General features: G+C 36.2%; 1 protein-coding gene across 1 annotated transcript in view; it reads left to right on the forward strand.

Annotated features, from left to right (window-relative positions):
* LOC119533044 (T-cell receptor-associated transmembrane adapter 1) overlaps positions 1 to 23632 on the forward strand; it is a 40049-nt gene extending 16417 nt beyond the window's left edge. Inside the window, exons 3-6 of the mRNA XM_037835199.1 lie at positions 187 to 223; positions 11597 to 11658; positions 13746 to 13834; positions 16396 to 23632. Coding sequence (XP_037691127.1) covers positions 187 to 223; positions 11597 to 11658; positions 13746 to 13834; positions 16396 to 16653 — 446 coding nt within the window. The 3' untranslated portion in view covers positions 16654 to 23632. The remainder of the gene's footprint in view (positions 1 to 186; positions 224 to 11596; positions 11659 to 13745; positions 13835 to 16395) is intronic.
* The last annotated feature ends 415 nt before the right edge of the window (positions 23633 to 24047 follow it).

Below are 24047 nucleotides of genomic sequence, written 5' to 3' on the forward strand. Positions count from 1 at the left end.
GAGACTCTGATTGGCTCAAATTGGAGAAGGTTTTTATCCCTAGTTCAACTAGCAGAGGGCAAAAAGCCTTGATCAAGAATATTAACTGACATTGAAGGTAAGCAACCCTCAAACACTCTGTAGAAGAAAATTTAACAAATTTATATCAAAATTTCTTTTAATTTTTCTATTTTAAATATCTTTCAGATAAAATATACAGATACTATGATGACTTCATTTCCAGGTATGTTGAAAATGAATAATGTATTATGATTCTTAAGTAACAACAGAAAGTAACAAATGCTATATTACTTCTTATATTATTTTTATGTTTGTCCCAGAGATTGCACTTGGGTTAAAATAAATGAAAAGAGAGTTTTAATTACTTTTACTCCTCTCTGAAGATTGATGCTATAACAGATTATTATTTGCTTTTATTACTTACTCATCCTGAGTCAATAAGAGATCAGAGTGAAGGACAAAATGAGATTCTAGCCTGGCATCTGTAGAATTCTCATCAGTTTCTGGAGGGCATATCCTAGATAATGGTTCAGATCAGATTGTAAGTGTAGAGACTAATTATACATCAAATTGTGAGGCACTTAAGAATCCAGGGTAGAAAAAAATACAGCAATGAATATTAAAATATAAGCTATGTATATACATACATGTACAGGGTGTTTTATGGTGTGCTATTTGTAAGAGTAATGTCAATCAATAGGGAAATGTGAAAATCAGTACTCTAAAAGATATGCAGTTATAGACATAATGTATTTTCTTTAATACCTATTGAGCTAGTTGCTGAAAAATTTTTATGTTATGATGCTATTTTGATTTTTAAGGAAGGTTTATGGCATAAATCACGGTAAAGAAGTTTCATTTTCATTTTCTTTAACAATATATTCTGACCCAAATGTGTCATTACCTTATTGAAGATTTTTCTTTTCAGATAAAAATACCAAAAACATCTAAATAAAGAGAATTTCCTGGAGGGCACTTCAAAACTTTGATGAAATGGCAAATGAAAGGACTTTTAAGAATACAGAGGTTTCAGGCTGGGTGGGAAAAGATGATAAGCCTTTTGATGGCCTCTAAAACATCTATTTTATTCATTCTTCCCGATGTGGAAATGTCTCTGACAGTTTCAGTAATTAAGCTTCAGATAGATCTCCCCATTCCCCACCTGCCCCCCTCAATCTTTATTTTTATGACTATTGTTATCATTGGATTCTATAACATGAGCTGATTTCCAAGTCAGCCCATATCAAGAGTGATGTGCTGATCTGTTTACAACAAATTCCATGGCAAAGACAATCCTTTAAGGGTCAAGTAGAACACAATGTGACAGAAAGGCTTGTGGTTTGATCATTCTGCTAAACACTGTGTAATGTGTGGATTAGGATGGGAGGAATTGGAAGGGAAAATGGACAAAATACCCTCAAATTGGGACAGATGTGGAAAAGAGGCTGGTTCCTTTATGACATTCATTTATTCATTCAACAAATAGTCATTTAAGAAATAAGCACTGTGCTAGACAATAGAAATGTAAAGATGGGAAGACATGGTCCTTTTCGTAAAAGATTTAATCATTTATAGTAACAGAGCTCCATTTAGAAAAAATACCAACTTTATCTATAAAATGTGGTTGGCATGTTAATTCTCAAGTTTATGTATGTACTTCACAGCTTGTGTACCCCTTGATTATGTGGTTTGGGAAAAAAATATCTTCTTTGTAGGGGGCATGATGTCTCCAGGAAAATACAAACCAAACATAAAACTTCCTGAAGTCATTAAAACTAAAACATTAAAACAGAGCAAGTATAAATAAAGGTCATTTTTCATAGGTGGGGCTAGACTTTTTGATGCCTCCTCAGTTCTGAGATGCTTTGGGGCTGGATAGATGGGAGATAAGCTCCATTACACTGGGTTTCCCCTTTGCATTTTCTCCCTTCCCCTACCCAACATTGGTTTTAGTGGGAAGCAAAGAGGAGAGGAAAGAAATGTGCTTCTCTGATTTTATCTTCCTGCTTCCCCAAATCCCTGCCTTTCCTCTGCTAGTCATAAGGAGAGCTCACTCAGCATCTAAATCTAACAGAAAATCCATCAAATACACATTTCCTGGTATTTCTCCTTGGGGCAGTTTTATTTTTTCTTTAAAAAATAATGTAACACAACTTCCTTTCAATCTGTGCTAGGAGGATAATGTAGTAGGAAAATCATGACTTTGAGATCCAGATGATACTGAATTGTAATTAAACTATTCCAATCACCAGGTTTGTAGTGTTAGAAAAATTATTGAGCACTGGTGAACTTCAGTTTCCTCATTTAAAATATACAGATTATAGTATCCTACTTTACTTACAGAGAGCAAAAACATCTAGAACAAGGGAATGGATAAAAAGAAGTGACTGCTTATTGGATGAAAATTAAGGGCTAAGAAAATTCTGCATCACTTGTGATATGCTTACCCCAAATTTAGGAAAGCAGCCCAAGTTTATAATTACTTTAAGCTTATTGTTTTTCCTCAGTTATCATACCCACTCTGTCTCTCTCAAAGAAGCTTAGGAACAAATCCCCTGCAGTTTTTGCATTGTCTGCCCTTGTGTGACATTGGAAGGTGCTTTTATCATACAATATATGTCACCCCAGCTATTCTCTCCTACCTCAGTGTGATTTCTTGAATTTATGGAACTTTCTACACAGTGGGGTTCCCCTTCACTTCCCTTCCTTACTAATACTAATCTGTGCCCCAGAGCAGAACCCTAATCTCAGCTGTCCTCTTCACCTGTCTTTCACAGACTTGAGCATCCTTCTGACAATTGAACCCCTGGGTAAGCTTTCCTGGGATCTCAGACTTCCAGGGGTGGCTACACATAAGGCTCTCCTCATGACCACTGCTGCACTTATTTAGCCAAAATATCCCCAAGCTTTCCAGCCTTTGTTTATTTGTTTAAATGTGTAAATAACCATAATTCAAGCTCCAACCTTTGTGACTGCAATAATCTGGTCTCCTACTTAGATATTTCTGAGAATCCCTGAGAAGTGCTTATACATTCAAAAAATTGTATTCTTGGTTGCTCCTGTCACCTCTAGCCCCACATCACTGCTTTAGCATTCTTTTCCCATCTCTTCTAGAATTCTCCATGCTAGCAGTTTTCTCCAGTCTGCTTGACCCCCAAACTTGGCAAAAGATGCTTCTTTTTAAGTGCTCTAAAGCACAGGCCAATATAATCACGTTGTGTTTAACAGACTTTATGAAGAATTGGGCATAGTAGAGTGGAATTTGAACACTGATCAAGAGAATGAGAATTTAGTGATAGACATCACTGCTGCGAGAGTTCAGCCCCTCACGGAGAACCCCACTGGATTTTCTACTTTGCCTCCAGCCACTCAAAATATTAAGATTTACTCTCTTCTTCTGGACAAGGGTTCTGTCTTTGGTATCCTCCCACGACAAGTTTGACTTCTACACCCTTGTGATAGTCCCTGCCAAAGAAAGCAGATATTTATTAAGTATGTACTCAGGGACACATCACTCCAACAAATTTCCCTTTTCTCTCCTGCATCATAACATTTTCTCTCTCCTTTGTATCATTCTCAGCAACATACATATGCCATATTTTACCACATCTTAAACAAAAAAGGCTCCCTTGATTCTGGATTTCCTACGTCTCCATTGCTCTGCACCCATTTACAGCAAAACCTGAAGGTTCCCTCAGTATTCTATCCATATTTGCTGGCTTCTCTTCCTCTTCTCTTCTTTTTTAAACCCACTCCATTCAAACTTCTGTCTCCACTAATCCGCTGACTGAGCTCTTGTCAAGGTTATCAATGAATTCCACATCTTTGTCCATCTGTAGCATTTGACACATCGACACTGTCTACTTTAAACACCTCTCTGGAATTCTTGGCCAATGCCCTCTTTTGCTTTCCTCCTCTTTTTTTTTAAAAAAAATTCAGTTTTACTGAGATATATTCATATACCCTACAGTCATCCACAGTGTACAATCAGTTGTTCATAGTACCATTATATAGTTGTGCATTCATCACCACAATCAATTTTTGAACATTTTCCTTCCTCAGAAAATATAGAAAAATAAGAATAAGAGTAAGAATAAAAAAGAACACCTAAAGCATTCCATCTCCCCCATCCCCCTTAATTTTCATTTAATTTTTGTCCCCATTTTTCTACTTATCTCTCTCTCATACACTGGATAAAGGAGTATGAGCCACAAAGTTTTCACAATCACATAGTCACATTGTGTAAGCTACATAGTACAAAATTGTCTTTAAGAATCAAAGCTACTGGGTTGCAGTGTGACAGTTTCAGGTATTACCTTCTAGCTATTTCAATACACTAAAAACCAAAAAGGGATATCTATATAGTGCATAAGAATGCCCTGCAGAGTGACCTCTCGATTCCATTTGAAATCTCTTAGCCACTGAAACTTTTTCTTTCATTTTTCTTCCCCCTTTTAGTCAAGAAGATTTTCTCAGTCTCATGGTGCTGGGTCCAGGCTCATCCCCTGGAGTCATGTCCCATGTTGCCAGGGAGATTTACACCCCTGGGAGTCATGTCCCACATAGCGGGGAGGGCAGTGAGTTTACCTGCTGAGTGGACCTAGAGAGAGAGAGAGGACACATCTGAGCAACAAGAGGTTCTCTGGGGGTGACTCTTAGGCATGCTTATAAGTAGGTTTAGCCTCTCCTTTGCAGTAACAAGCTTCATAAGGGCAAGCCCCAACACTGAGTTTTCGGCCTACTAAATTGGTAGTCCTCAATGTTTGTGAGAACACCAGTAATAACCCAGGTGGGGAAGTCCCACATTTCCACATTTTCCCCCAGTTCCTCAGGGGCTCCCTGCAAATACATTTTTATTCTCTGCCCAAATTACTTTGGGATGTATCAGGATTTCACACTAACCTGTACAAACCTACCAGATCTCACTTCCTCTTCAAAGTTCCGTGTAATTAAGGTTTTTAATAAACAGACCAAACAAGTTAAATTATTTAGTGTGCTACAGAAAATATAGATCCTGCACCAAATAAACATCTCTTCCCTTCATCTCACACAGAAGTTGAAGTTTTAAAACACAGTCAATATTGTACTTTGCCTCTTTGGCCAAATTTGCCTTAGTCCTAACCAGATCCACTTCATTCATATCTCTAATTGAAATCTGAACTCTTTTTCAGCTTTTTTTTTAACAGTTGCTGTATGAGGTAATACTGGCATTCATATCTGCTGCGCTCTAGTGCTGAGTTTCAGGTGTCATACAGACACCCAAAGTTCCAGAGGCTGACCAGGTTACACAAAAATCGCTCAACATCTCAGAACTTGGAGATTACCAATACAACTCAGGAATAGATGTGACTGCTCTAAGACTGCAATCTAGGGACCATTACAATAACCATTGCCTGATAACCTGTGCTAGAGTTACAATGTTACTGTTAACCACAGATTCAATTCTCACATTTACACATTATAGTTAGTCCATATTAGTGAGGTGTTTTTAATGTTTATCTTTTGGTTTCTGGTGTACTTCACTCAAAATGCTGTCCTTAGGATCCATTCACCTAGTTGCATGTCTCACAACTTCATTCCTTCTTGCAGCTGCTCAAAATTTTATTGTATGCATACACCACCGCTCACCATTCTGTTCATCAGTCTATGTGCCTATAGGATACCTCTATCCGTCGCAAATCTTGAATACTACAGCCATAAACACCCATGTGCAAATGTCCATTCATGTCCCTGCTCTCAAATCTTTGATGTATATAACGCTTAATGAGGTTGCAGGACCTTATGGCACCCACATACTTAGTTTCTTGTGGAACCACCACACTGTCCTCCAGATAGGCTACACCATTCTACTTCCCCACCATCAGTGAGTAGGTACATCCCTCTCGCCATGTCTTCTCCAGCAATTGTATGCCTCTGTTTACTATTTCCCCTGAAATTTTATAAAGATATATTCATATACCATACAATCATCCACAGTGTACAATTGTTCACAGTATCATCATATAGTTATGCATTCATCACCACAATCAGCACTTGAACATATTCATTACTCCCCCAAAAACAACATAAGGAAAGAATAATAAAAAAAAGATAAATGAAAAAATAAAAATACAACACAATACAATTATAAGGTCAGGCAATAACACCACTACCAAGAATCCCATACCCCTCTCTAATATCCCTCTTTCATAGACATTTAGCTTTGGTATATTGCCTTTGTTACAGTTAACAGATGCATATTACAATGTTACTGTTAACCACAGAATCCAGTTTGCATTGATTATATTTTTTCCCTAAATACCATTCCTTTTTCAACACTTTGCAAGGTTGACATTCATTTGTTCTCCCCGTGTAAAAACATTTTTATAATTGTACATTTAGTCACCATCACTGACCACTCTAAGTTTCACTAAGTTATACAGTCCCAGTCTTTATCATCTATCTTTCCTTCTGGTGTCTTACATGCCCCTAGCCCCCCTCTTTCAACTTTACTCACAGGCATCTTTGTTCACTGTACTTACAATATTGTGCTACCATCACACAGTATTGTGTTATCCATTTCTGGATCTAAACACTCAATCCTGTTGAACATTCTATACTCTGTCAGTATCAAATACCCAATCTCTACCCTCTTTCTATCTCCTGATAACCTGTGTTCTCAGCTTTAACTCTCAAAGTTTGCTGATTAATGTTAGTTCATATTAGTGAGACCATACAGTTTATATCCTTTTGTTTCTGGTTAACATCACACAACATAGTGTCTTCAAGATTCATCTATGTTTCTATTTGTTCAGTGACTTTGTTCTGTCTCACAGCTGTATAATATTCCATTGTGTGTGTATATCATAGTTTGTTTATCCACTCTTCCAGTGATGGACATTTGGGCTGTTTCCATCTCTTGGCAATCATGAATAATGCCAGTATAAGCATCAGTTTACAAATGTCCATTTGTGTCCTAGCTTTCAGTTCTTATAGTAATGGAATTGCTGGTTCATATGGCACTTCTATACTTAGCATGCCTGCTTGTTCTGGTTTGCTAATGCTGCCATTCTGCAAAATGCCAGAAACGGACTGGCTTTTATAAAAGGGATTTATTTGGTTACAAATTTACAGTCTGAAGGCTATGAAAATGTCCATTCTTCACTGATAGCCAATGGTGTCTGGAACGCCTCTGTCAGCTGGGAAGGTGCTTGGCTGGCATCTGCTGGTCCTTTGCTACCAGATTGTGTTTCAAAATGGTTTCCTCCAAAAGATCTCTGGACTTTTGTCTTAGCTCCTCTCTCACAGCTCCTGTGCACCTTTGCTTCTTTCTCCCAGGGTGTTTCTCTCTAAGTGTCTGGGGATCCTCTCTTAGTTTCTCTGGGGCAAACTCTGTGCTTCATCTCTTAGCTTAGCATCTCCAAATGTCCTTTTGCCAGCATCTCCAAGCATCTCCAAGCATCAGCATCAGTGTCAGCTCTTAGCTTCTCTCCAAAATGTCCCTCTCAGCTGTTCTTAGCTCCTTCTGTCTGTGGGGCTCTTATAGGACTCCAGTGATTTAATTAAGACTCATGCTGAATGGGTGGGTCCATACTTCCCTGAAGAGAATTTAATCAAAGGTCTCGCTCACAGTTGACTGAGTCACATCTCCATGGAAATATTCAATCAAGTGGTCACACCCTAATCAGAAAGTTTAATCAATCTGCCCCCACAAGATTGCATTAAAGAACATGGTGTTTTGGGGGACATAATACAACCAAACTAGCACACCGCTCTTGGTTTATCTGTGGTTGGAGCTTTTATTCAGCAGTCCAAATTTGATAACTAATTCTGTAATTGGGGTCTGGTAGAGCCCCCCTCCTTGCTCCAAGCACAGATTCTTTCTTTTTTCCTCAGGGAACCAGCTCCAACAGTGTCTTCTATGCCTGTGGGGTAGGGGCACTAGCCCCCTGGCTGGGGAAGTTTACAGTTCTCTGCTGCAATCTCAGCCATTCCACCCATTCCAGACAGGCATACGGTGCCTGCCAGTCAGAGAAGTCCCCAAAACCACTTTCCACACAGTTCCTGGCTATTTACCAGCTGCCCTAGAGGAGTAACTAAATTCCACACCTCATTACCCTGCCATCTTTGCTCTGCTAGTCTTTTCCTCCTCTTCTACCAGCATCTCCTTCTCCTTTGCTATTTCCTAAACATTAACATCAGAGCGCCTTGGGCTCATCTCATGAGCCTCTTCTCTTCTCTATCTACACTCCTTCAGTACGGAATTTCATTAACTCTCATGGCTTTAAATAGAATTCATAGAATAATTGAGTCCAAAGTTACATATCTATCTATTCCAAGAAATGTCTACTAAGCAAATCAAGTCAACATTTATCAAAACCAACTTCTGATTGACCCATAAACTTGTTCTTTCTTCAATGTGACAACTTTCTAGTCACTTTAAATAGCTTTATTTAGTTATATAGAGATGTCTTTTTCCTTTTTACTTTTATTTGGATTTTGGCATTCTACATTGGCATCATAGAATTTGTAAGTTGAAAAGGACAATAGGGATCAAATATTTTAGTATCCTTGTTTCATGAAAAAGAAAATTGTAACATTTGAAATACAAAGTCATTCAGGTAGAGGTAATGATTTTTTTTTAAATTAAATTTACTTATTTAATTCTATTTAGAACATAAAGCACTGAAGACATTAAAACAAAAGGACTTTATAATAAAATAATGATAAAGAATAAACAAAAATTTTTAAAAGTAAAGATGAGAAAATATGAATGAGAGTAGAAAATTAGGACCCCAGTAGAAGATGCAATTAATATTTTAAATTTTGGAGTGTCAGTGTTCCAGTTTTCTAGAGCCGCCGTTATGCAAAACACCAGAAATGGATTGGCTTTTATCAAGGGGATTTATAAGGTCACAAATTTCCAGTTCTAAGGCCATAAAAGTGTCCAGACTAAGGCATCAACAAGAGAATACATTCACTGAAGAATGGCCAATGGTGTCAGGAACACCTCTGTCAGATGGGAAGTCACATGATGGGGGTCTGTTAGGCCTTTGCTCCTGGGTTGTGTTTCAAAATAGCTTTCTCCAAAATGTCTTTCTCAGCTTCTCTCTCAGCTGCTCTCTTTCAGCTCCTGTGCATTCTTACTTCTTTCTCCCAGGGTGTTTCTCTCTAAGCATCTGGGGGTCCTCTCTTAGTTTCTCTGGGACAAACTCTGGGCTTCATCTCTTAGCTTAGCATCTCCAAAAATCCTCCTGTCTGCATCTCCAAGCATCTCCAAGTGTCATTGTCTGTGTCAGCTCTTGAGCTCTCTTGAGTACTCAAGTGAACCAATCAAGACTCACCTTGAATGGGCAGCATCCACACCTCCATGGAAGTAATTTAATCAAAGCTCTCACCCACAGTTAGGTGAGTCACATCTCCATGGAAACACTCAATCAAAGGTTCCATCCAACAAGACTGGATTAAAAGATCATGGCTTTTTTGGGTTCCATAACAGCTTCAAACTGGCACAGTCAATAAATGTGCTTATTGGTAGAAGACAATTTCAGACATGTTCAGTGAAATGGAGTGTCTAATTTGGCCCAAAACTCAGACATGTACTAGGCTGTCAAAAAAAGACTCATTTATTGATTTGTTTTTTAAAGTCATTAATCTTCCACATAAATCACTGCCAAACATTTGTACCTGAACTGTTTTAGATATTTGCAATGGACTGGAGCTATTTGGCACTGCTAAGGAAAATATATATTTTTTAATTTGTTGGTTAGGCAACTGCTCCTGAATAATAGCTTATTTGAGGTGATTAATCATTAGAGATCTGTCTGTAGACATGGGGCAGAGCATTATAAATCACATCTTATTTCCATTCATAGGGAATGAAATGATGTTCATTTTTTTGGACATGATTTATCATTTGCAGGTTGTATCTGCTATCTACATGGGCTAGGAAAATGGATGGATTGTCTTATTAAAAATTCTTCACATTTTGGTATTATATTTTCTGCATAACCAGAGAAAACCATGAGCAGGGACTACTCAGTAACCCAACATTAAGCTGTACTGAATTACCTTATGAGAATGAAGTTACAGATGAGTTCCTTTGTTATCAGTTAAACAACCAGCTTTACATGCCAGCCCTGCAATTTTCAAACCATCTCATACAGGTATCATTTGATCTCTCTTTGTTTTTTAAGGACCCTTATCTACTATTTAGCGACTACATATACTGTGTCCCTTTCAGAAGCATGGGGGATAATATAGGTGTCTTGCCTTGTGATAAGTCCTTTATTCTTTTGATGCAATTCCCTTTAGTTCAGTGAAATTAATCTTAAAGTTAAAGAAGTTGGAATTATTTTATGAAATTCCATTCCCACTGCCTGATATTTTCCTCTGTTCCCAGCCTGCCATTGTAAAAGTTGGTTTGTAGGGCCATCGTCTCTGTCTAGTGACAGTGGTAAAATGTCTACTGAAATCCTAATAGGAGTACTCAGATTAGTCTGAAAGAAAATTTAATCAAATAGCAAGAACAAATAGCTGTATATTCACATCAGTTCTCTTGATTAGGGGATTCCAAACCAGTGGTCCCTGAATTGTCTCCTAGTCTGTTTCCCTATAGCTGTTTTTGCATGACCTCCTGGTTCTGTGAACAGAGCTTAGGGCTTTAGGACCAGACTTGCATTACAACCCCAGCACTACCAGTTACTGGCTGTGTTTCTTTCGACAATTTAATTAAGGAGTTGCAAATTCTTTATATGCACATGGGGACAATGGTATACATCTCATAAAGTTGTTTTGAGGGTTGAATGAGCACGTAGCAGAGCCTGGCATAAAGTTTCATAGCTGGTAGTTATTGCTGATATTAGATATAAAGCTAGAGAAAGTAGGTGAACCTTTCTGAATCTCAGGCTTTCCATCTGTAAAGTGGGAATAATACATTTCTGCAGAATTTCCTTGGGTCTTTGATATAATGAATGTAGAATACCTAGCACAACATCTGGAAATAATAGGTGATCAGTAATTTTACTGGATTTGCCAAGCTAAGTATGCAATAATCCTTTGGTCTTTTATTTTTAATCATCAGTAAATTAATATTTACTTTCTAAACTTTGTTTTAGGATACTGTTCAGAGTGATACTCTGGGCAAGTAAAGGAAGAGACAGTATGGTCTATAGTTAAGAGCACAGATAACCTAGGTTCTAATTCTAGTTCTGCCACTTACTAATCTTGTGACTTTGAGCAAGTTATTTACCTCTCTGTGCCTCAGATTCCTTATCTATAAAATGGGAATGATATAGTGTCTATTTGATGGAGTTGTTGTGAGAATTAAATCAATGAATATCTGACATGCATTTTGAATAGCACCTGATCCACAGTGAATACTGACTAGGTATTTACTATCATTATTTCCAGAAAAAAGGTCCAAAAGAATAACTTTTTAATTTTACACATACACACATACATTCACACATACACACACATCTTCCTTGGTTGATGTTAGTAAAGTCCGACCAAGAACATCCAATAATTCACCAAATATTGAATTTAGCTGAGAAATTATATATGTACTATGTGCAAAGTGAATTTTCATAATGTAAATTACGTTTTCTTGCCATAGGGTTGATGAGTATTACACTGAAGACACACCAATTTATGGTAATTTAGATAATATGGTCCCAGGTAAGTTTTATTTTTTCATAAATTAAATTCATCAATAAATTAATGCCCCACTTTATTCTACAAAGAATTTGAAGTGTCTTATTTTTATCATAACAACATTTAAATATCCTAGTGGGAACTATAAATTCAAGAGAGATTAAATTGATTTAATATATATTTCCAATACAGCATGTTGTAAAATATTCAGTGTAAATCAACATCCTGTTTTTCTGTATTATTTTCATTTCACTCTAGCAGTAATGGAATATAGGCAGACTATTAGAAATGAATTTCAACATACACAGAAATCTGTGAAATAAAGCTGTTTCTAGAATAGAAAGTGGCCCACAGAAACTGCTTTGTGCCCTGTATACTCTATAAAAGCAAAACCATAGTGAATAATCTGGAACAATGAACACTTACTCTCATTTTCCTCACTTTAAGTCATTAAGAAGAGAACTAGGGCCAGACTGATGGCAGGTGGAGGAAAGAAGATCTAAATAACCACTCAGTGGTTTGCATATATATATTTTTTATTCTCATACAACAAGTGTTACTCTTCAATTCCCAGCATCACTTACTATTTGAAACATTCCAACCACCTAAGAACAAAACTGCCCTAACTTCTCAAAACAGATAATCCTGGTCAGTTACCAGAGCTTTGCTGGGAGAAGATGCCAGGATGATGCTTGCACTTAACCCCACCCTTTCCCTGCAGGTTTTTCTATTCACTTAGAGTCCTGCTAGAAGATCTGGGGTTAATTCTTGTTGATCTCTAGTTCTTGCATCCAGGAATGTCCAGTAATGCACTATTTTTATCTAAATACCCTTATATCAAAACAATATGGAATCTTCCTGAGGTCTGCAATGTGGGAATTTTATTTTATAGGATTCCAGAATTTATTTACTTTTGACATTCCCTCTTTTACACCCATTGTAGAGTGTTATTCTTCTGATCCTTGCACACTTAAGAAGTCAGAAAACTCTTTACAGAAATACCCTATTAAAAATAACTTACTCTCCTGTTTTGCCTTACAGAATCACAGTGCCCACCTGTATGACTTGGGGACTTATGTTTTCTTATGCATTCTGGCCCCAAAGCCCATTATACCTGTAATTCCTATAGCCAAGTGGCACAGGTGTCAAACCACATAGCATCTGATTTAGTAGGTCCAGAGTAGGGCCTAGGGATCTGCTGCATAATAGACCCACCAGGTGATTCTGATGCAGGTTTCCAGGGACCATGCTTTACAAATAACACTCTCTACAGACTCTTTGTTGCTTTTCCGAAAGGGCTGAACAACTATGAGGTATCTTTTATTATAATAAATGTATCTTTTTCTCGATGGGGTCAAAGTGGTACATTTCTGACAGGTACTGGCTTTCCTGTGTGAGTTACTGCCTTCCTTTCCTCTCCCTTTTAAATGGTAATAGCTGGGGAAAGAAAAGTTACAGAAGATTCAGTAAGCATACCGTGCAGGATGAAATGAATGCATGTCTGCTGGCGGTTAGACTCTGTACAAAAGCCCCAAATATTTAGGACCAGCATTGTACAGACCCAGACCCTTGGGGCAGCCTGATTTATGGGACAAAATCATAATCTAAACCCTCTTTTTCAAAACTAGGATGTAGGATTTAAAATGCCTCTAGGTAAAACTTATGACTCCGAACAAATAATCAAATTATAATCCCCAATGTACGTGCACCATGCTTCATGCTACCACACACTGTCGGCAATCCTATCTAATAGCAGAAAGCACTGGTAATCCTTTAACTCACACCATCTCTATAACATCTTAATTGCAGTTTCAGTAGAGTAATTCTGCAATGGTATTTTTTTAAAAAAAAAATATGATGTAGTTCATATCCCAAATGACCTCCTTTTTGTCTCATCATTAACCCCATAGGGCAAAAACCTTCTCCACTGTCTGAACTCCAGATTATAGTTTTTGCTCCCTTACATCTTTGCATCCCCACCAAAGGGATTAGTCAAGAGATTCATGAGAGTTTCACATTTACAACTACATGTAGCTTGGATATTGTATTTTTCTTCGTGTCAGCATTTTGCATGTTTTCCATTATAACTTGCAATCTTTTCAACTCTCAAGAACCAATGGATGAAAGTTGCTATGAACAAATGAAAGCCCATCCAGAGAGATCGGTGAATAAACTACAAGAAGTTGTCCCAGCAGCACAGGTGAATTTTGTTTTCTGTTTTAAGGATCAAGTTCAGCCCAAATCACAGCACATATGCATTTTTCAAGGGCATAAAAACACAGAATTCTGTTGCACATCTGATGCAGCCTGTAGGAAATGTTGTGGTCTGAATCAGGTGTCAAAATCTAGGACCTGAGTTGTAAAGGTACACTCAGATGCAAGTAAAGAGAACAAGGCATCACCTCTTGAAGAATCAAAATTTTGTACAATTAATTACAAAGGCAATAGATTTGAAGGGGTAAAGTGGATTCTCTTCATAAGTAGCCAATTAAGTCATTCTTTCAGATTGAAAAATGTATGTGTATCACAGAGATAAATGTAAAATTTGAGACATGGATGATGTTTACAAGACCTAGACATCAGGAATCCAAAAGTCAGAGGTGGGGGTGGGGGTGGGGACTTTTGCTTATGAGATAAATTAGCTGGATATAAAACATCACATCCTTATTTTACAAGGCAAATGAGTATACATTTTAATACAAGTCCTATGACTGTGGTCCTATAGCAAGAACTTTTGCAATATACACACAGCTTGTGTGAGGATAGGCAGGACAGAAGCCTTAGTGAAATCATATAAAAAACCCAAGAGGAAATGGATAGGTTCTCCTTTTCCTACCACAATCAGTTCAACCTCCCACGACAAAGCACTAATTTCTTTAAAAGCTGTTCAGAATCCTTAGCCTATATGCTACTGAAGCATTATAAATTTCAGTTAAAATGGTTCTTCTTTCTCCTCACAGATCTTGTCCCCTCAATTAATTGCACCCTCTCTCTGTTCCCTAGTAATAGTAATAGAGCCAACATTTCCTGAGTAACTGTTATATGTCACCTTGTATTATATGCTTTCTGTGCATTATCTCCCTTGATTCCTATGAAGCAGGCAGCATTGTGATTCCCACCTTACAGAAGATTATAAAGGATGAGAAAATGTTTTAGGGCACTCAAGTACCAAGAGGCAGGCAGAATCCAAGCTTAGTCTTGCCTAATTATGGAAAACATTCTCCTCCCTAAAATGGGTCACACCATGGAAACTTCCAAAGTGTAGAATTTTTCTCTCTTTGAATTTTTACATGAGTCCCCTAAGATATCAGACTTGAAACTTTTATTAAGAAATCAAATGTAATGTGGCTTGGGCAAAATGTAAAGTCACCCTCTAACAGGCAAATCTGTCATTTGATGTTTAGTTAATTATAAAACTCATTTTTAGATAGAAGTTATGAAAAACTGCATAATATAATATGATCCACTAAATCCATGATAACACAAAGCAAACCTCTCAAAAAAAAGGTTAAACTATGACCTCACCTTCTGAGATGAAGAAATCCACTACATCTAAAAGTCTGGAGATTCTGAATAGAAGTCACTGTCTAATAAATATGAAGTGTACAAGCCGGTTTCATTTGAGCTACATTGGATACTTACTCAAGTGGAAATTATGCAAGCCTTATAATGTCTTCTAAAGTCTGCAATTTTATAAATTATATATTTAAAGATACTTCTAAGGAAATTAGTCTTTATTATATTACACTCTTCTAACAAATTTAGTTTCACAAATTAAAGGTAACCTCTTTATAGTTACTCAATTTCATTTGATTAGAATGATCATAATTATAAAAATATATATATATTTTGCTGCTGCAACATTTGTTACATTAGTCCATTATAAAAGCATAAGGAATCTACAACATTATATATAAAGCTTGAGTGACAAAGTATTTATTTATTGGATAAAAATGCAAATAAGCTCCTTGCCTTTTGAAAATGATGTATGGTTGGAAGTTGAGATTATAATATCTTGGTCTACTATATATTAGGAAGAGTTAATTAGGAGTCTAACAGTAAAATAAGAGCTCACAAGAGCTCCCACAATCTAAAAAAACTAAAGGAACAAAAATGTGTGCTCACTCATCTTCCCTCATCTCCATGTCAAAATTTTAATTAGTCTCTTTCTCTGCTCCTATGTCGGAAGTATCCCCTCTCTTTTACAAAGCTAATACTTCTACTAAACTCTTGACCATATCTCCTGTTTATTTCAGGACCTTATGCCTTCAATTATAAATGGTCATTGCAATTTTGCCAGTATGCACAAATCATCCTAATATTTAAAACAAAAACAAATAATATATTTAATATATATTTAAAACAAAATATATTTAAAACAAAATTTAAAACAAAATATATTTAAAACAAAATATATTTAAAACAAAAACAAACAGAACAACAAAACCTTGCTTCATCTGTCATGCTTGTTTGTGAGAGCAACATAAGGCAAAAGCTAGCTAAGGAGGAGGTACAAATTGAGAGTCAATTTAAAATGATCATGCACATTTTTAGAAAAAAGCAAGAAAAATATAAGAAAGTTTCCTCTTAGCATTTATTTTCAAATCCTGAGTCTTGAGTTGACTATTGTTTTCCTTCTGTCATCCCAGCTAAAGCCCCGAAAACAAGCTACTTGTTTTTCATAGGCCATAGAAATTCCCAGAAGTCATCAAAGTTAAAGAACAGGCTAACAATGAAAAATTAACTTGCCTTTCTTTTTAGGCAGCCGCTGAAGCACAAATGTGCTATGCCACACTGGATCACAGCTATAAGGGGAAGTGCAGAAAGCCCAGAAAACAGAATACTGATTTGTCAGAGAAGGATGAAGATGAGCAATTACAGGAAATGGATGCCAGCATATCTAAGACCACTTTGGTCGACAGTTCCCCACCAGAAAGCCAGGCAATAGAGGAAAACATTCATGATGACCCCATCAGACTGTTTGGATTGATTCGTGCTAAGAGAGAGCCTGTAAAGTAGCCGGTCTATGATCTAGCTCACTGATTTGCTCTTACTGGAGATGTCTGTTAAAGAATACAGGGTCCCCACATGATACAGGGGGACCTGGCAGAGTGGCGGGCTTATCGTTTATTGGTGGGATGGTGGTTTACCTCTGATCTGGACATTACGTTCACATCAAATAGGAATATCATGAAAATTAGTAAAAATGCCTACATAGTTAAATGTGAAATAAAATCCGCTTTGCAAATTCAGCCTGTTAACAAAGTCACAACTTCACCAACAGTGCTTAATATTCAGGGAAATAAATAATTTTTTAACGTGTAAGTGTGTTCTAGAACACATTGAAAAGAAAAATAAAAATCAGTGATTTTTCTAAAAAACATTTCTCCTTTCTCACCAATGTGAAATACTCCCTATTTAGGAGAAATTTTTGATGGTAATGCATGGGAGACATTTTACATTACTGAGAAGTGGGATAATCTTCTTAAGTTTTTTTCCCAAATGGAAATTGCTTTATAAGTTTTAAAAATTATTTTACAATGCATACTTCTTGTAACAATTAGACAAATATCAAAAATAATTTAGAAATTCCACTAGTCAGGGATAATTATTAGCAACTTTCTGTACATCCTTCTGTATTATTCTGAGCATGCCCATAAACATACATCAGTTGTTTGGGTTTTTTTTTTTAACCCAAAATAAAGGGAGGGTATTTTATACCTATTTTCAAAATTTCTTTCACTTAGCAATATGTCATAGATTTATTTCCAGTTATATTTAACTATTACTAGATATGGTTAATATATCATAATTTTTGTGTCTGCTTAGCATCCCATTGATGGCTATATTAGAATTAATTGAAATTACTTTTGAAGTATATTTAGCTTGTTTCCAACTTATGATTTTTGATAAGTATCTTTCTTTACATACTTAGCTACTTTTCTGACTTCTTTTTTAGACTTAAGGTCTAGAAAAGGAATTACCGTGTTAAAAGGTATTCACATGTCACTAATTTACCTCAGAAAAATTGCAACAATTTATATCATCTCTAACAGTTCATGAGAATATCTATTTTCCCAGACACATGCCAACCAAATTTCATTTTTCTTTTGTTTCATACACTCCTATTTGCCAATTTTAACTATGTATTACTTAATTTCCTTTCCTAAGGTTAATTTTCTTTTCATATGTTTATTGACCACTTACATTTCTTCCTTTGTGAATTGCCTATTCACATTTTTTCTTGTAGTCTTTTTCTTAAAACTATGTGAGAGTTCTTTCTGTATTAAGGATATTAACATGTTACCTACAATTTATTTTGAACTTTTCCCTCAGTTTGTCATTTGTGTTTTAAATTTGTTTTGTTTGTTTTTTTTGTTTGTTTCCTGTCGTTATAGAAATGCTTTTAAAATAGGTCACTCTTCCTTTGTGGTTTCCACCTTTGGTGCGATGCTCAGAAAGCTGCCAACCTCAAAAATTTAAAATTAGCTGCCTTTTAAATCTCATTTTTATATTCAATTATTTAATAATCTGGTATTTATTTAGGTGTAATAAAAATCTAACCTCAATTTCCCCTCCAATTTTTAACCAATTTTTCCAATGATTTACTGACTGATGATTTACTAAATAATTCATCTTTTAATCAATGATTTGGAATTACCTTACCATATATCAAATTCTTATCTATTCTTATGTTTATTTCTGCTCTTTCATTAATTTGTGTACTGGCACCAGTGCCAGAATATTTTAATTAGTGAAATTTCATATATCTTTTAAATTTGTGGTGTGGCACACCTTCATTCATATCTGATTTCCTAAGCTTTAATTATTTTCAGAGGTGTATTATTCCAATTGAATCCAATAGTTTTGTCAAATGTCACCATCAAAACCCGTCCAAAACCAAATCTAAACTAAAAAGAGAGGATGGGGGAAGGAATGGTTTATTGTATTTAATCAGCAGGAACATGATATGACAGTTTGATAAGTTTCTTCAAATAGAATCTTCTCATTTCTTAAATTTACTCCTAAGTATTTTATGTTTTTTCTTCAATCATTATAATGAAGGGAGTTTTTCAATATATTTTCTAACAGGAGGAAAGAAAAAAATTTAAAGTGGGAATGTAGATATGATGTTCTCTTAAGATCTTTTCCAGCTTTATAGAGTCTATATAGTTTCCCAAATACATTGAGAAGGCCAACTAAGGAAACAGCAATATTAATCAGTGACTGCTTTCTTCCACATGGAGGACTTTGAAATATGCTGAATTTGCAGTGTTCCATATATTCCTCTCTAACAGGGCTACAGTGTTCATTTGAAATGGGAGAACACTAGATAAGCAAGTTTGGCTTTGCCCTGGAATATGGGCACATTGTTAGACTTTTCTGGAAGTTTAATTTTCTCTCTTTGATCAAATCTTTGCGACACCAGATTATAAAAAGAAATCTAACAAAACTTTTTTACCAGTAAGTTCTTTTCTTACTAATGTTAACTGAACGCTGAACTGTACAATATAGATTATGATAACTTAAAGTTAACTCAAATACTCTTTAGCACAATTCCTTCCTATAATGCAATAGGAAAATGTAAAAAGACACTTGATATTCTAGGCTAAATGTTGACTCTGTGACCATGAGTAAATGCTTTTCTATGAATATAATCTTTTCAGGTGTGTCTTCCCCCAAGCTTGGGTAGTTTCTGCATATGCATAATTGGCACTAAACTGATTATCAAGGTAGACCCCTCACAGAACTCCAGAGTTCTTGCTCTTTTCGGCTCTCTCATCTCCAGTATTCTGCCCTGCATACGTTAGTTTCCTTGGCTTGTCTTACCTTGGAGGTCCATCTCCTCCATTCTGGGAGACCACTGGATTATATCTAGATGCCCTATGCTTGCACCAGGAATTGAAAACTTTCTCCAGACAATAACATAGGGAAATAGTAGGATTTACCTTATTTGTTTCTCACCTTTCAAGGCTCATCATCATTCATTGCTTGATGTTCAATGTCTTGAGGGCCATTGTTTCATGCCTTTTGACTATGTGTTTACTGTGTTTAGTGGCAGGGTAAACCCAAAGTCTAATTCCATCTTGACCAAAGGAGAAATCCAAGCCCATTGTAGCATTTTAAGTGTAATTTTGTATATATAAAAGCTAACTGGTATTCTTTGAAATATTCATTAAGCTATGAATTACTGATCACCATGCAATTATTAATGGACATATACTTAACCTGTGGCAGTTATCAGGGCTTATATTCCAGAAAGAGTATTATTATAAGCTTTCATGTTTCAACTGAAAAAAAAATGTACAGAGGAAAATAAAAATAAGATTTGTGAGTAGAAAACAGATTCATCTAAAGTCTTGAGATTCTTTCTGAAAATGTTTTAAAGTCTCAAAAAATTCAACTCAAATCTCAAGAAAAAGATCTATAACCCATTTCCCTTTGGTATTAAAAGGCTTATTTCTGACAGTAAAAGCAGGATAATTAGTTTTGAAATACTTTAAATCCATCTCTGAGCTTTTGCCCTCACTTGATTCAGAGAATAGACACTTTATATTAAAACACTGAAAACAGGGATCACCAAATTGAGAGAAGGGAGCAAGAAAGAATACAGAAGAAAGTGCACTCCTAATGCTGCCTACCATCCCTTCACCCCTTCTGGGGGAAATTACCCCACTCGCAGCAAGTGCTCCTCCTGGGCCAGGAGTGGGTACCTGAACCAAGACAGTAGATTTCATCTTCTCAGCCAGTCTGTATACAGGAGGATGGACAGTGATAGGCAGAGCTCAAAGGATGCTGTAACATAGAATCGGGCCTTGATAAGCAGGTCACAATTAACAAGGGCAGAAGCGAAGAGTAAGCACATGATGACAGCTGGTTGAGGATGAGTTCAGACTCCATACTTAATCACATGAATCAGCTAGTGTGACAACCAGCATTTATTGATCACTTGCTAAATTCCAGACACTGGTTTAAGTGCTTTAATTGGGTATCTAATCTAATCACAGAACATTAAATATAGATAATATTATGATCTTAATCTTAGTGATAAGGTAACTGAAAGAAGTAAAATTTAACTTACTAATGTCACACAAATAAATTGTAGATTCAAGATGCCAACACAGGCTCTGTACATGATCCCTACATGGGTTCCAAGTACCCTGGGGCTGTTTTTGAATTATCTTTATAACAACCTATTTAATTTCAGTAATCTCTCCCCTCACTATAAGTGCTGCTACTGGGTCTCTGTTACATGAAATCAAAAAAAGGCTAACTCAAACAAATTGAAAGATGACTCCTTAAAAGTTTTGAAAGATAGTGATAATTTATGGTAGCTTTCACACACTAAGAATTCCCTAGTTTAGAAAGAATCCAAATACAAGTCTACTTAAATGCTAGTCTGTGCTTTCAATAAACTCTAACATGCATACAACTCTCCTGCAAAATTTTCATGTTAAAGAGATTTTACAGGCAAATGTTTTAGCAATGCCACTTGCTTTAAAATATCTTTGCTCTTCCTTTCTTTATCAGTTTTCCACCCCACTTGTAGGGGAAAAAATTAGAAGTCATCCCTTTGGTGACGTCAGATGCTAAAGTCATGTTCATTCTCCAAAAACAGACAAAACTCAAAAGAAACCGAAAAAAAAAAAATCCAATGCTAAAGCTTACCCTTATTTTTAATCTAATTTAGTCTAAATTTATGGTAGAACTATTGCTTGGTGTTTGGTCCCATCTATGGGGAATGAAAGTTATTGCATTTGAAATTAAGACAATCGTTTGTTATTTAAACCAAATTGGAAAGACAATGGGATGGGAGTCTTCATCGATAGGCTTCTTTGCCACCTCTGAGGAATGGCCAAGTCTCTTAAAATGCCAGTGTTTCCTTTTTCTCATAAAACTTGAGAATTCAGTGGAAATTTGTTTTTATTTTTTTTTTAATCCAAATTGATTGAGAACAGTAGTTAGTAGATCCATTGGAAGTCAAAACTGAAGTGAGGAATCATAAAAAATTATACCATAAACACTTAAACTGCAAATGTATGAACATTTATTCATTAATCTATCAATATAGGGCCAAAGTCTTTTCTCTGAATAGATCCACTGACTGGAGTTCTGTGCCATCTTGCTTGGTATATATCACTGTCCATAAAATGTTATTTATAATCACAGCTTAAGTTTTGTAAAGTGGAGCAAGAACTTAAAATGTTTGTTAAGAGAGCTGTGTGTAGATCTAGATTTTTTATTTTTCTTCCAAGACTTTGATAATTATTTTGCCCCCACTAAAATTGCCAGCAATTTTTTTAACAAGGTACCTTTATAGATTCTTTGCAAAGCATTCAACTTAATTATCATAGAATAACTACCCACACTCATATTTTATTAGAATACATAACAATTAGCTAGATTATGTACCTACAATAACAAGTATAGCTAGCAGAATCAAGTGTAGGGACAAGCACCATTGATTCTTGGTAAGCATACAGCCCTGGTGGTGGGAGAAGTTCTATGGGCTATGAAAGAGTAGGCTACTGGCCATGAGGGTTTTGAATGCTGTGGTTTGAGTTAGTGTGTTGACAGAGGGAAAGGAGAGTGGGAATTAATCCAGTGACTCGTGTAAGTAGAGTTTGCTTAACAAAGCTTCTAGTTTATAAATCCGAGTCAATTTTACAAAATGACTTTAGAACACTGTAAAGATCTCCCAGACCCATAGAATCTTTCCCACACAAGCAATAGTAGTACCTGAAATTCTACCATTAGAAAACACAATTTTTGGATTAAATTTTATCTTACCTTTTAGTCTTTTTACAAAGAATTGAGAAAGAAAACAACTAAACCAACTGGGGCAAATTGCCGGTTATCTTCTAATTTGCATTCTTCCATTCTTCCTTAGTACACAATCTTGATTTTTTACTGGGCATATAACTGCTGGAATAGTATCATCCCACCCCCCCCCCCCCCACACACACACACACCCGCAGCTTAGTGTGGCACTCTTTGACCCTCGTTTCTCCTGGCTGGAATAAGGATGTAAGGGCTGCAGTTTGAGCAGCCACGTTACACCAGAGGTTGGGTGCCATGGGCTGAGGATAGCAGAGGAACAAGATACAGAGATTCTGAGTCCCAACTCCTCATTCCAGCCATGGGCCACCTACCTTCACCCTACTTTAATGTGAAAGAGAGATTTCTGTTTCCTTTGAGCCTCTGTTATTTTGAATTTTCTATTACTTACAGGTTAACCAAATCTGAGTAATAGATCCACAGACATCTTGGTTTCATTTTTCAGCTAGCTTTTCTCCAAGAGGCAATGAGTGCTAAAATAGTGTCGACTGGGGAGTGGTGTAGTTGGCAGAGTGAAAACAAATGACAGCCATTGGTAATTTTCCCTGGGCTGACCCTTTCCATACCACTCAGAATATTCTTAGAGATAAAAGAGAAGCCAGTTCCCTATAAGATGAATATTGAAATGTCTCACAAATGCACAAACTTCTTTCCTCTCCATTATAATTTAGAATATTTTATGCATGACTGAAAACTAAATTGGCATATAATTATTGGTTACTATAATCACAAACTCAGGGGAAATACAAGCAAAAGAATAAAATTGTACCTTCAGGAGATACCTTAAAAGAAGCTATTGGGTGACAAGTTTGAAGATATTTTAAATAAATGTCAAACAACTTGTTTTAAAAAGACTACCGATTAATCTCTTGGTTATTTCCACTTAATTCATTCTCTAAATCTTACTATCAAATGACTAAGAACAATATCACTTACTGCATTTTTAATTCCCAAGGTGATACCAGCCTGCTCAATTCTCTGAGCCTCAGAAGGTCATAGAAGATGAGGTTCTAGCACAGACCTGAAACAAGCGGCCACAGTGTTCAACACTGAGTACAGGTTAAAGGACAGGGATAGAGGGTGGGACAGTCAGACCCTAATCAGGGGGCAGGAGCTGCAGTCACTGGCAGTAGGGGAGGTACAAGGGCACAGAAACATGCACTCCTTGTTCTATAAGTTTTTAAACCTTTTTTTACCTTAAGATAGGGATAACTTTGCCTGTGCCTGCTGACATTTTTTTTTTTTTTTTTTTTTGCCTATTTTACCACTCTTGTGACAATAACACTTTCCTCATTTGCAAGATCAGAATGTGGAAAATTAATGTTTCATGTCTCTTCTTTCATTGCTAATAAGTAAAATTCTATTCATCTCTTATTCCATTTCTGAAAATAAAAATGAGGGCTTAAGTTTGCTTCTTACTTTTTATCAAAGTAACGGAGTTCCAGAGCCTGGCATTAAAAATTGCAAGTCTTTACAATTAACAAAAGGAGTCTAAAAGAGATGAAGAGATGTCCCTTCTTTCCTGCAGTCACAGAGATAGAGCTTTCTGCATCATAAAACAAATTCAAACAGTC

The sequence above is a fragment of the Choloepus didactylus genome, chromosome 1 (assembly GCF_015220235.1).
Source record: "Choloepus didactylus isolate mChoDid1 chromosome 1, mChoDid1.pri, whole genome shotgun sequence".
Lineage (NCBI taxonomy): Eukaryota > Metazoa > Chordata > Mammalia > Pilosa > Megalonychidae > Choloepus > Choloepus didactylus.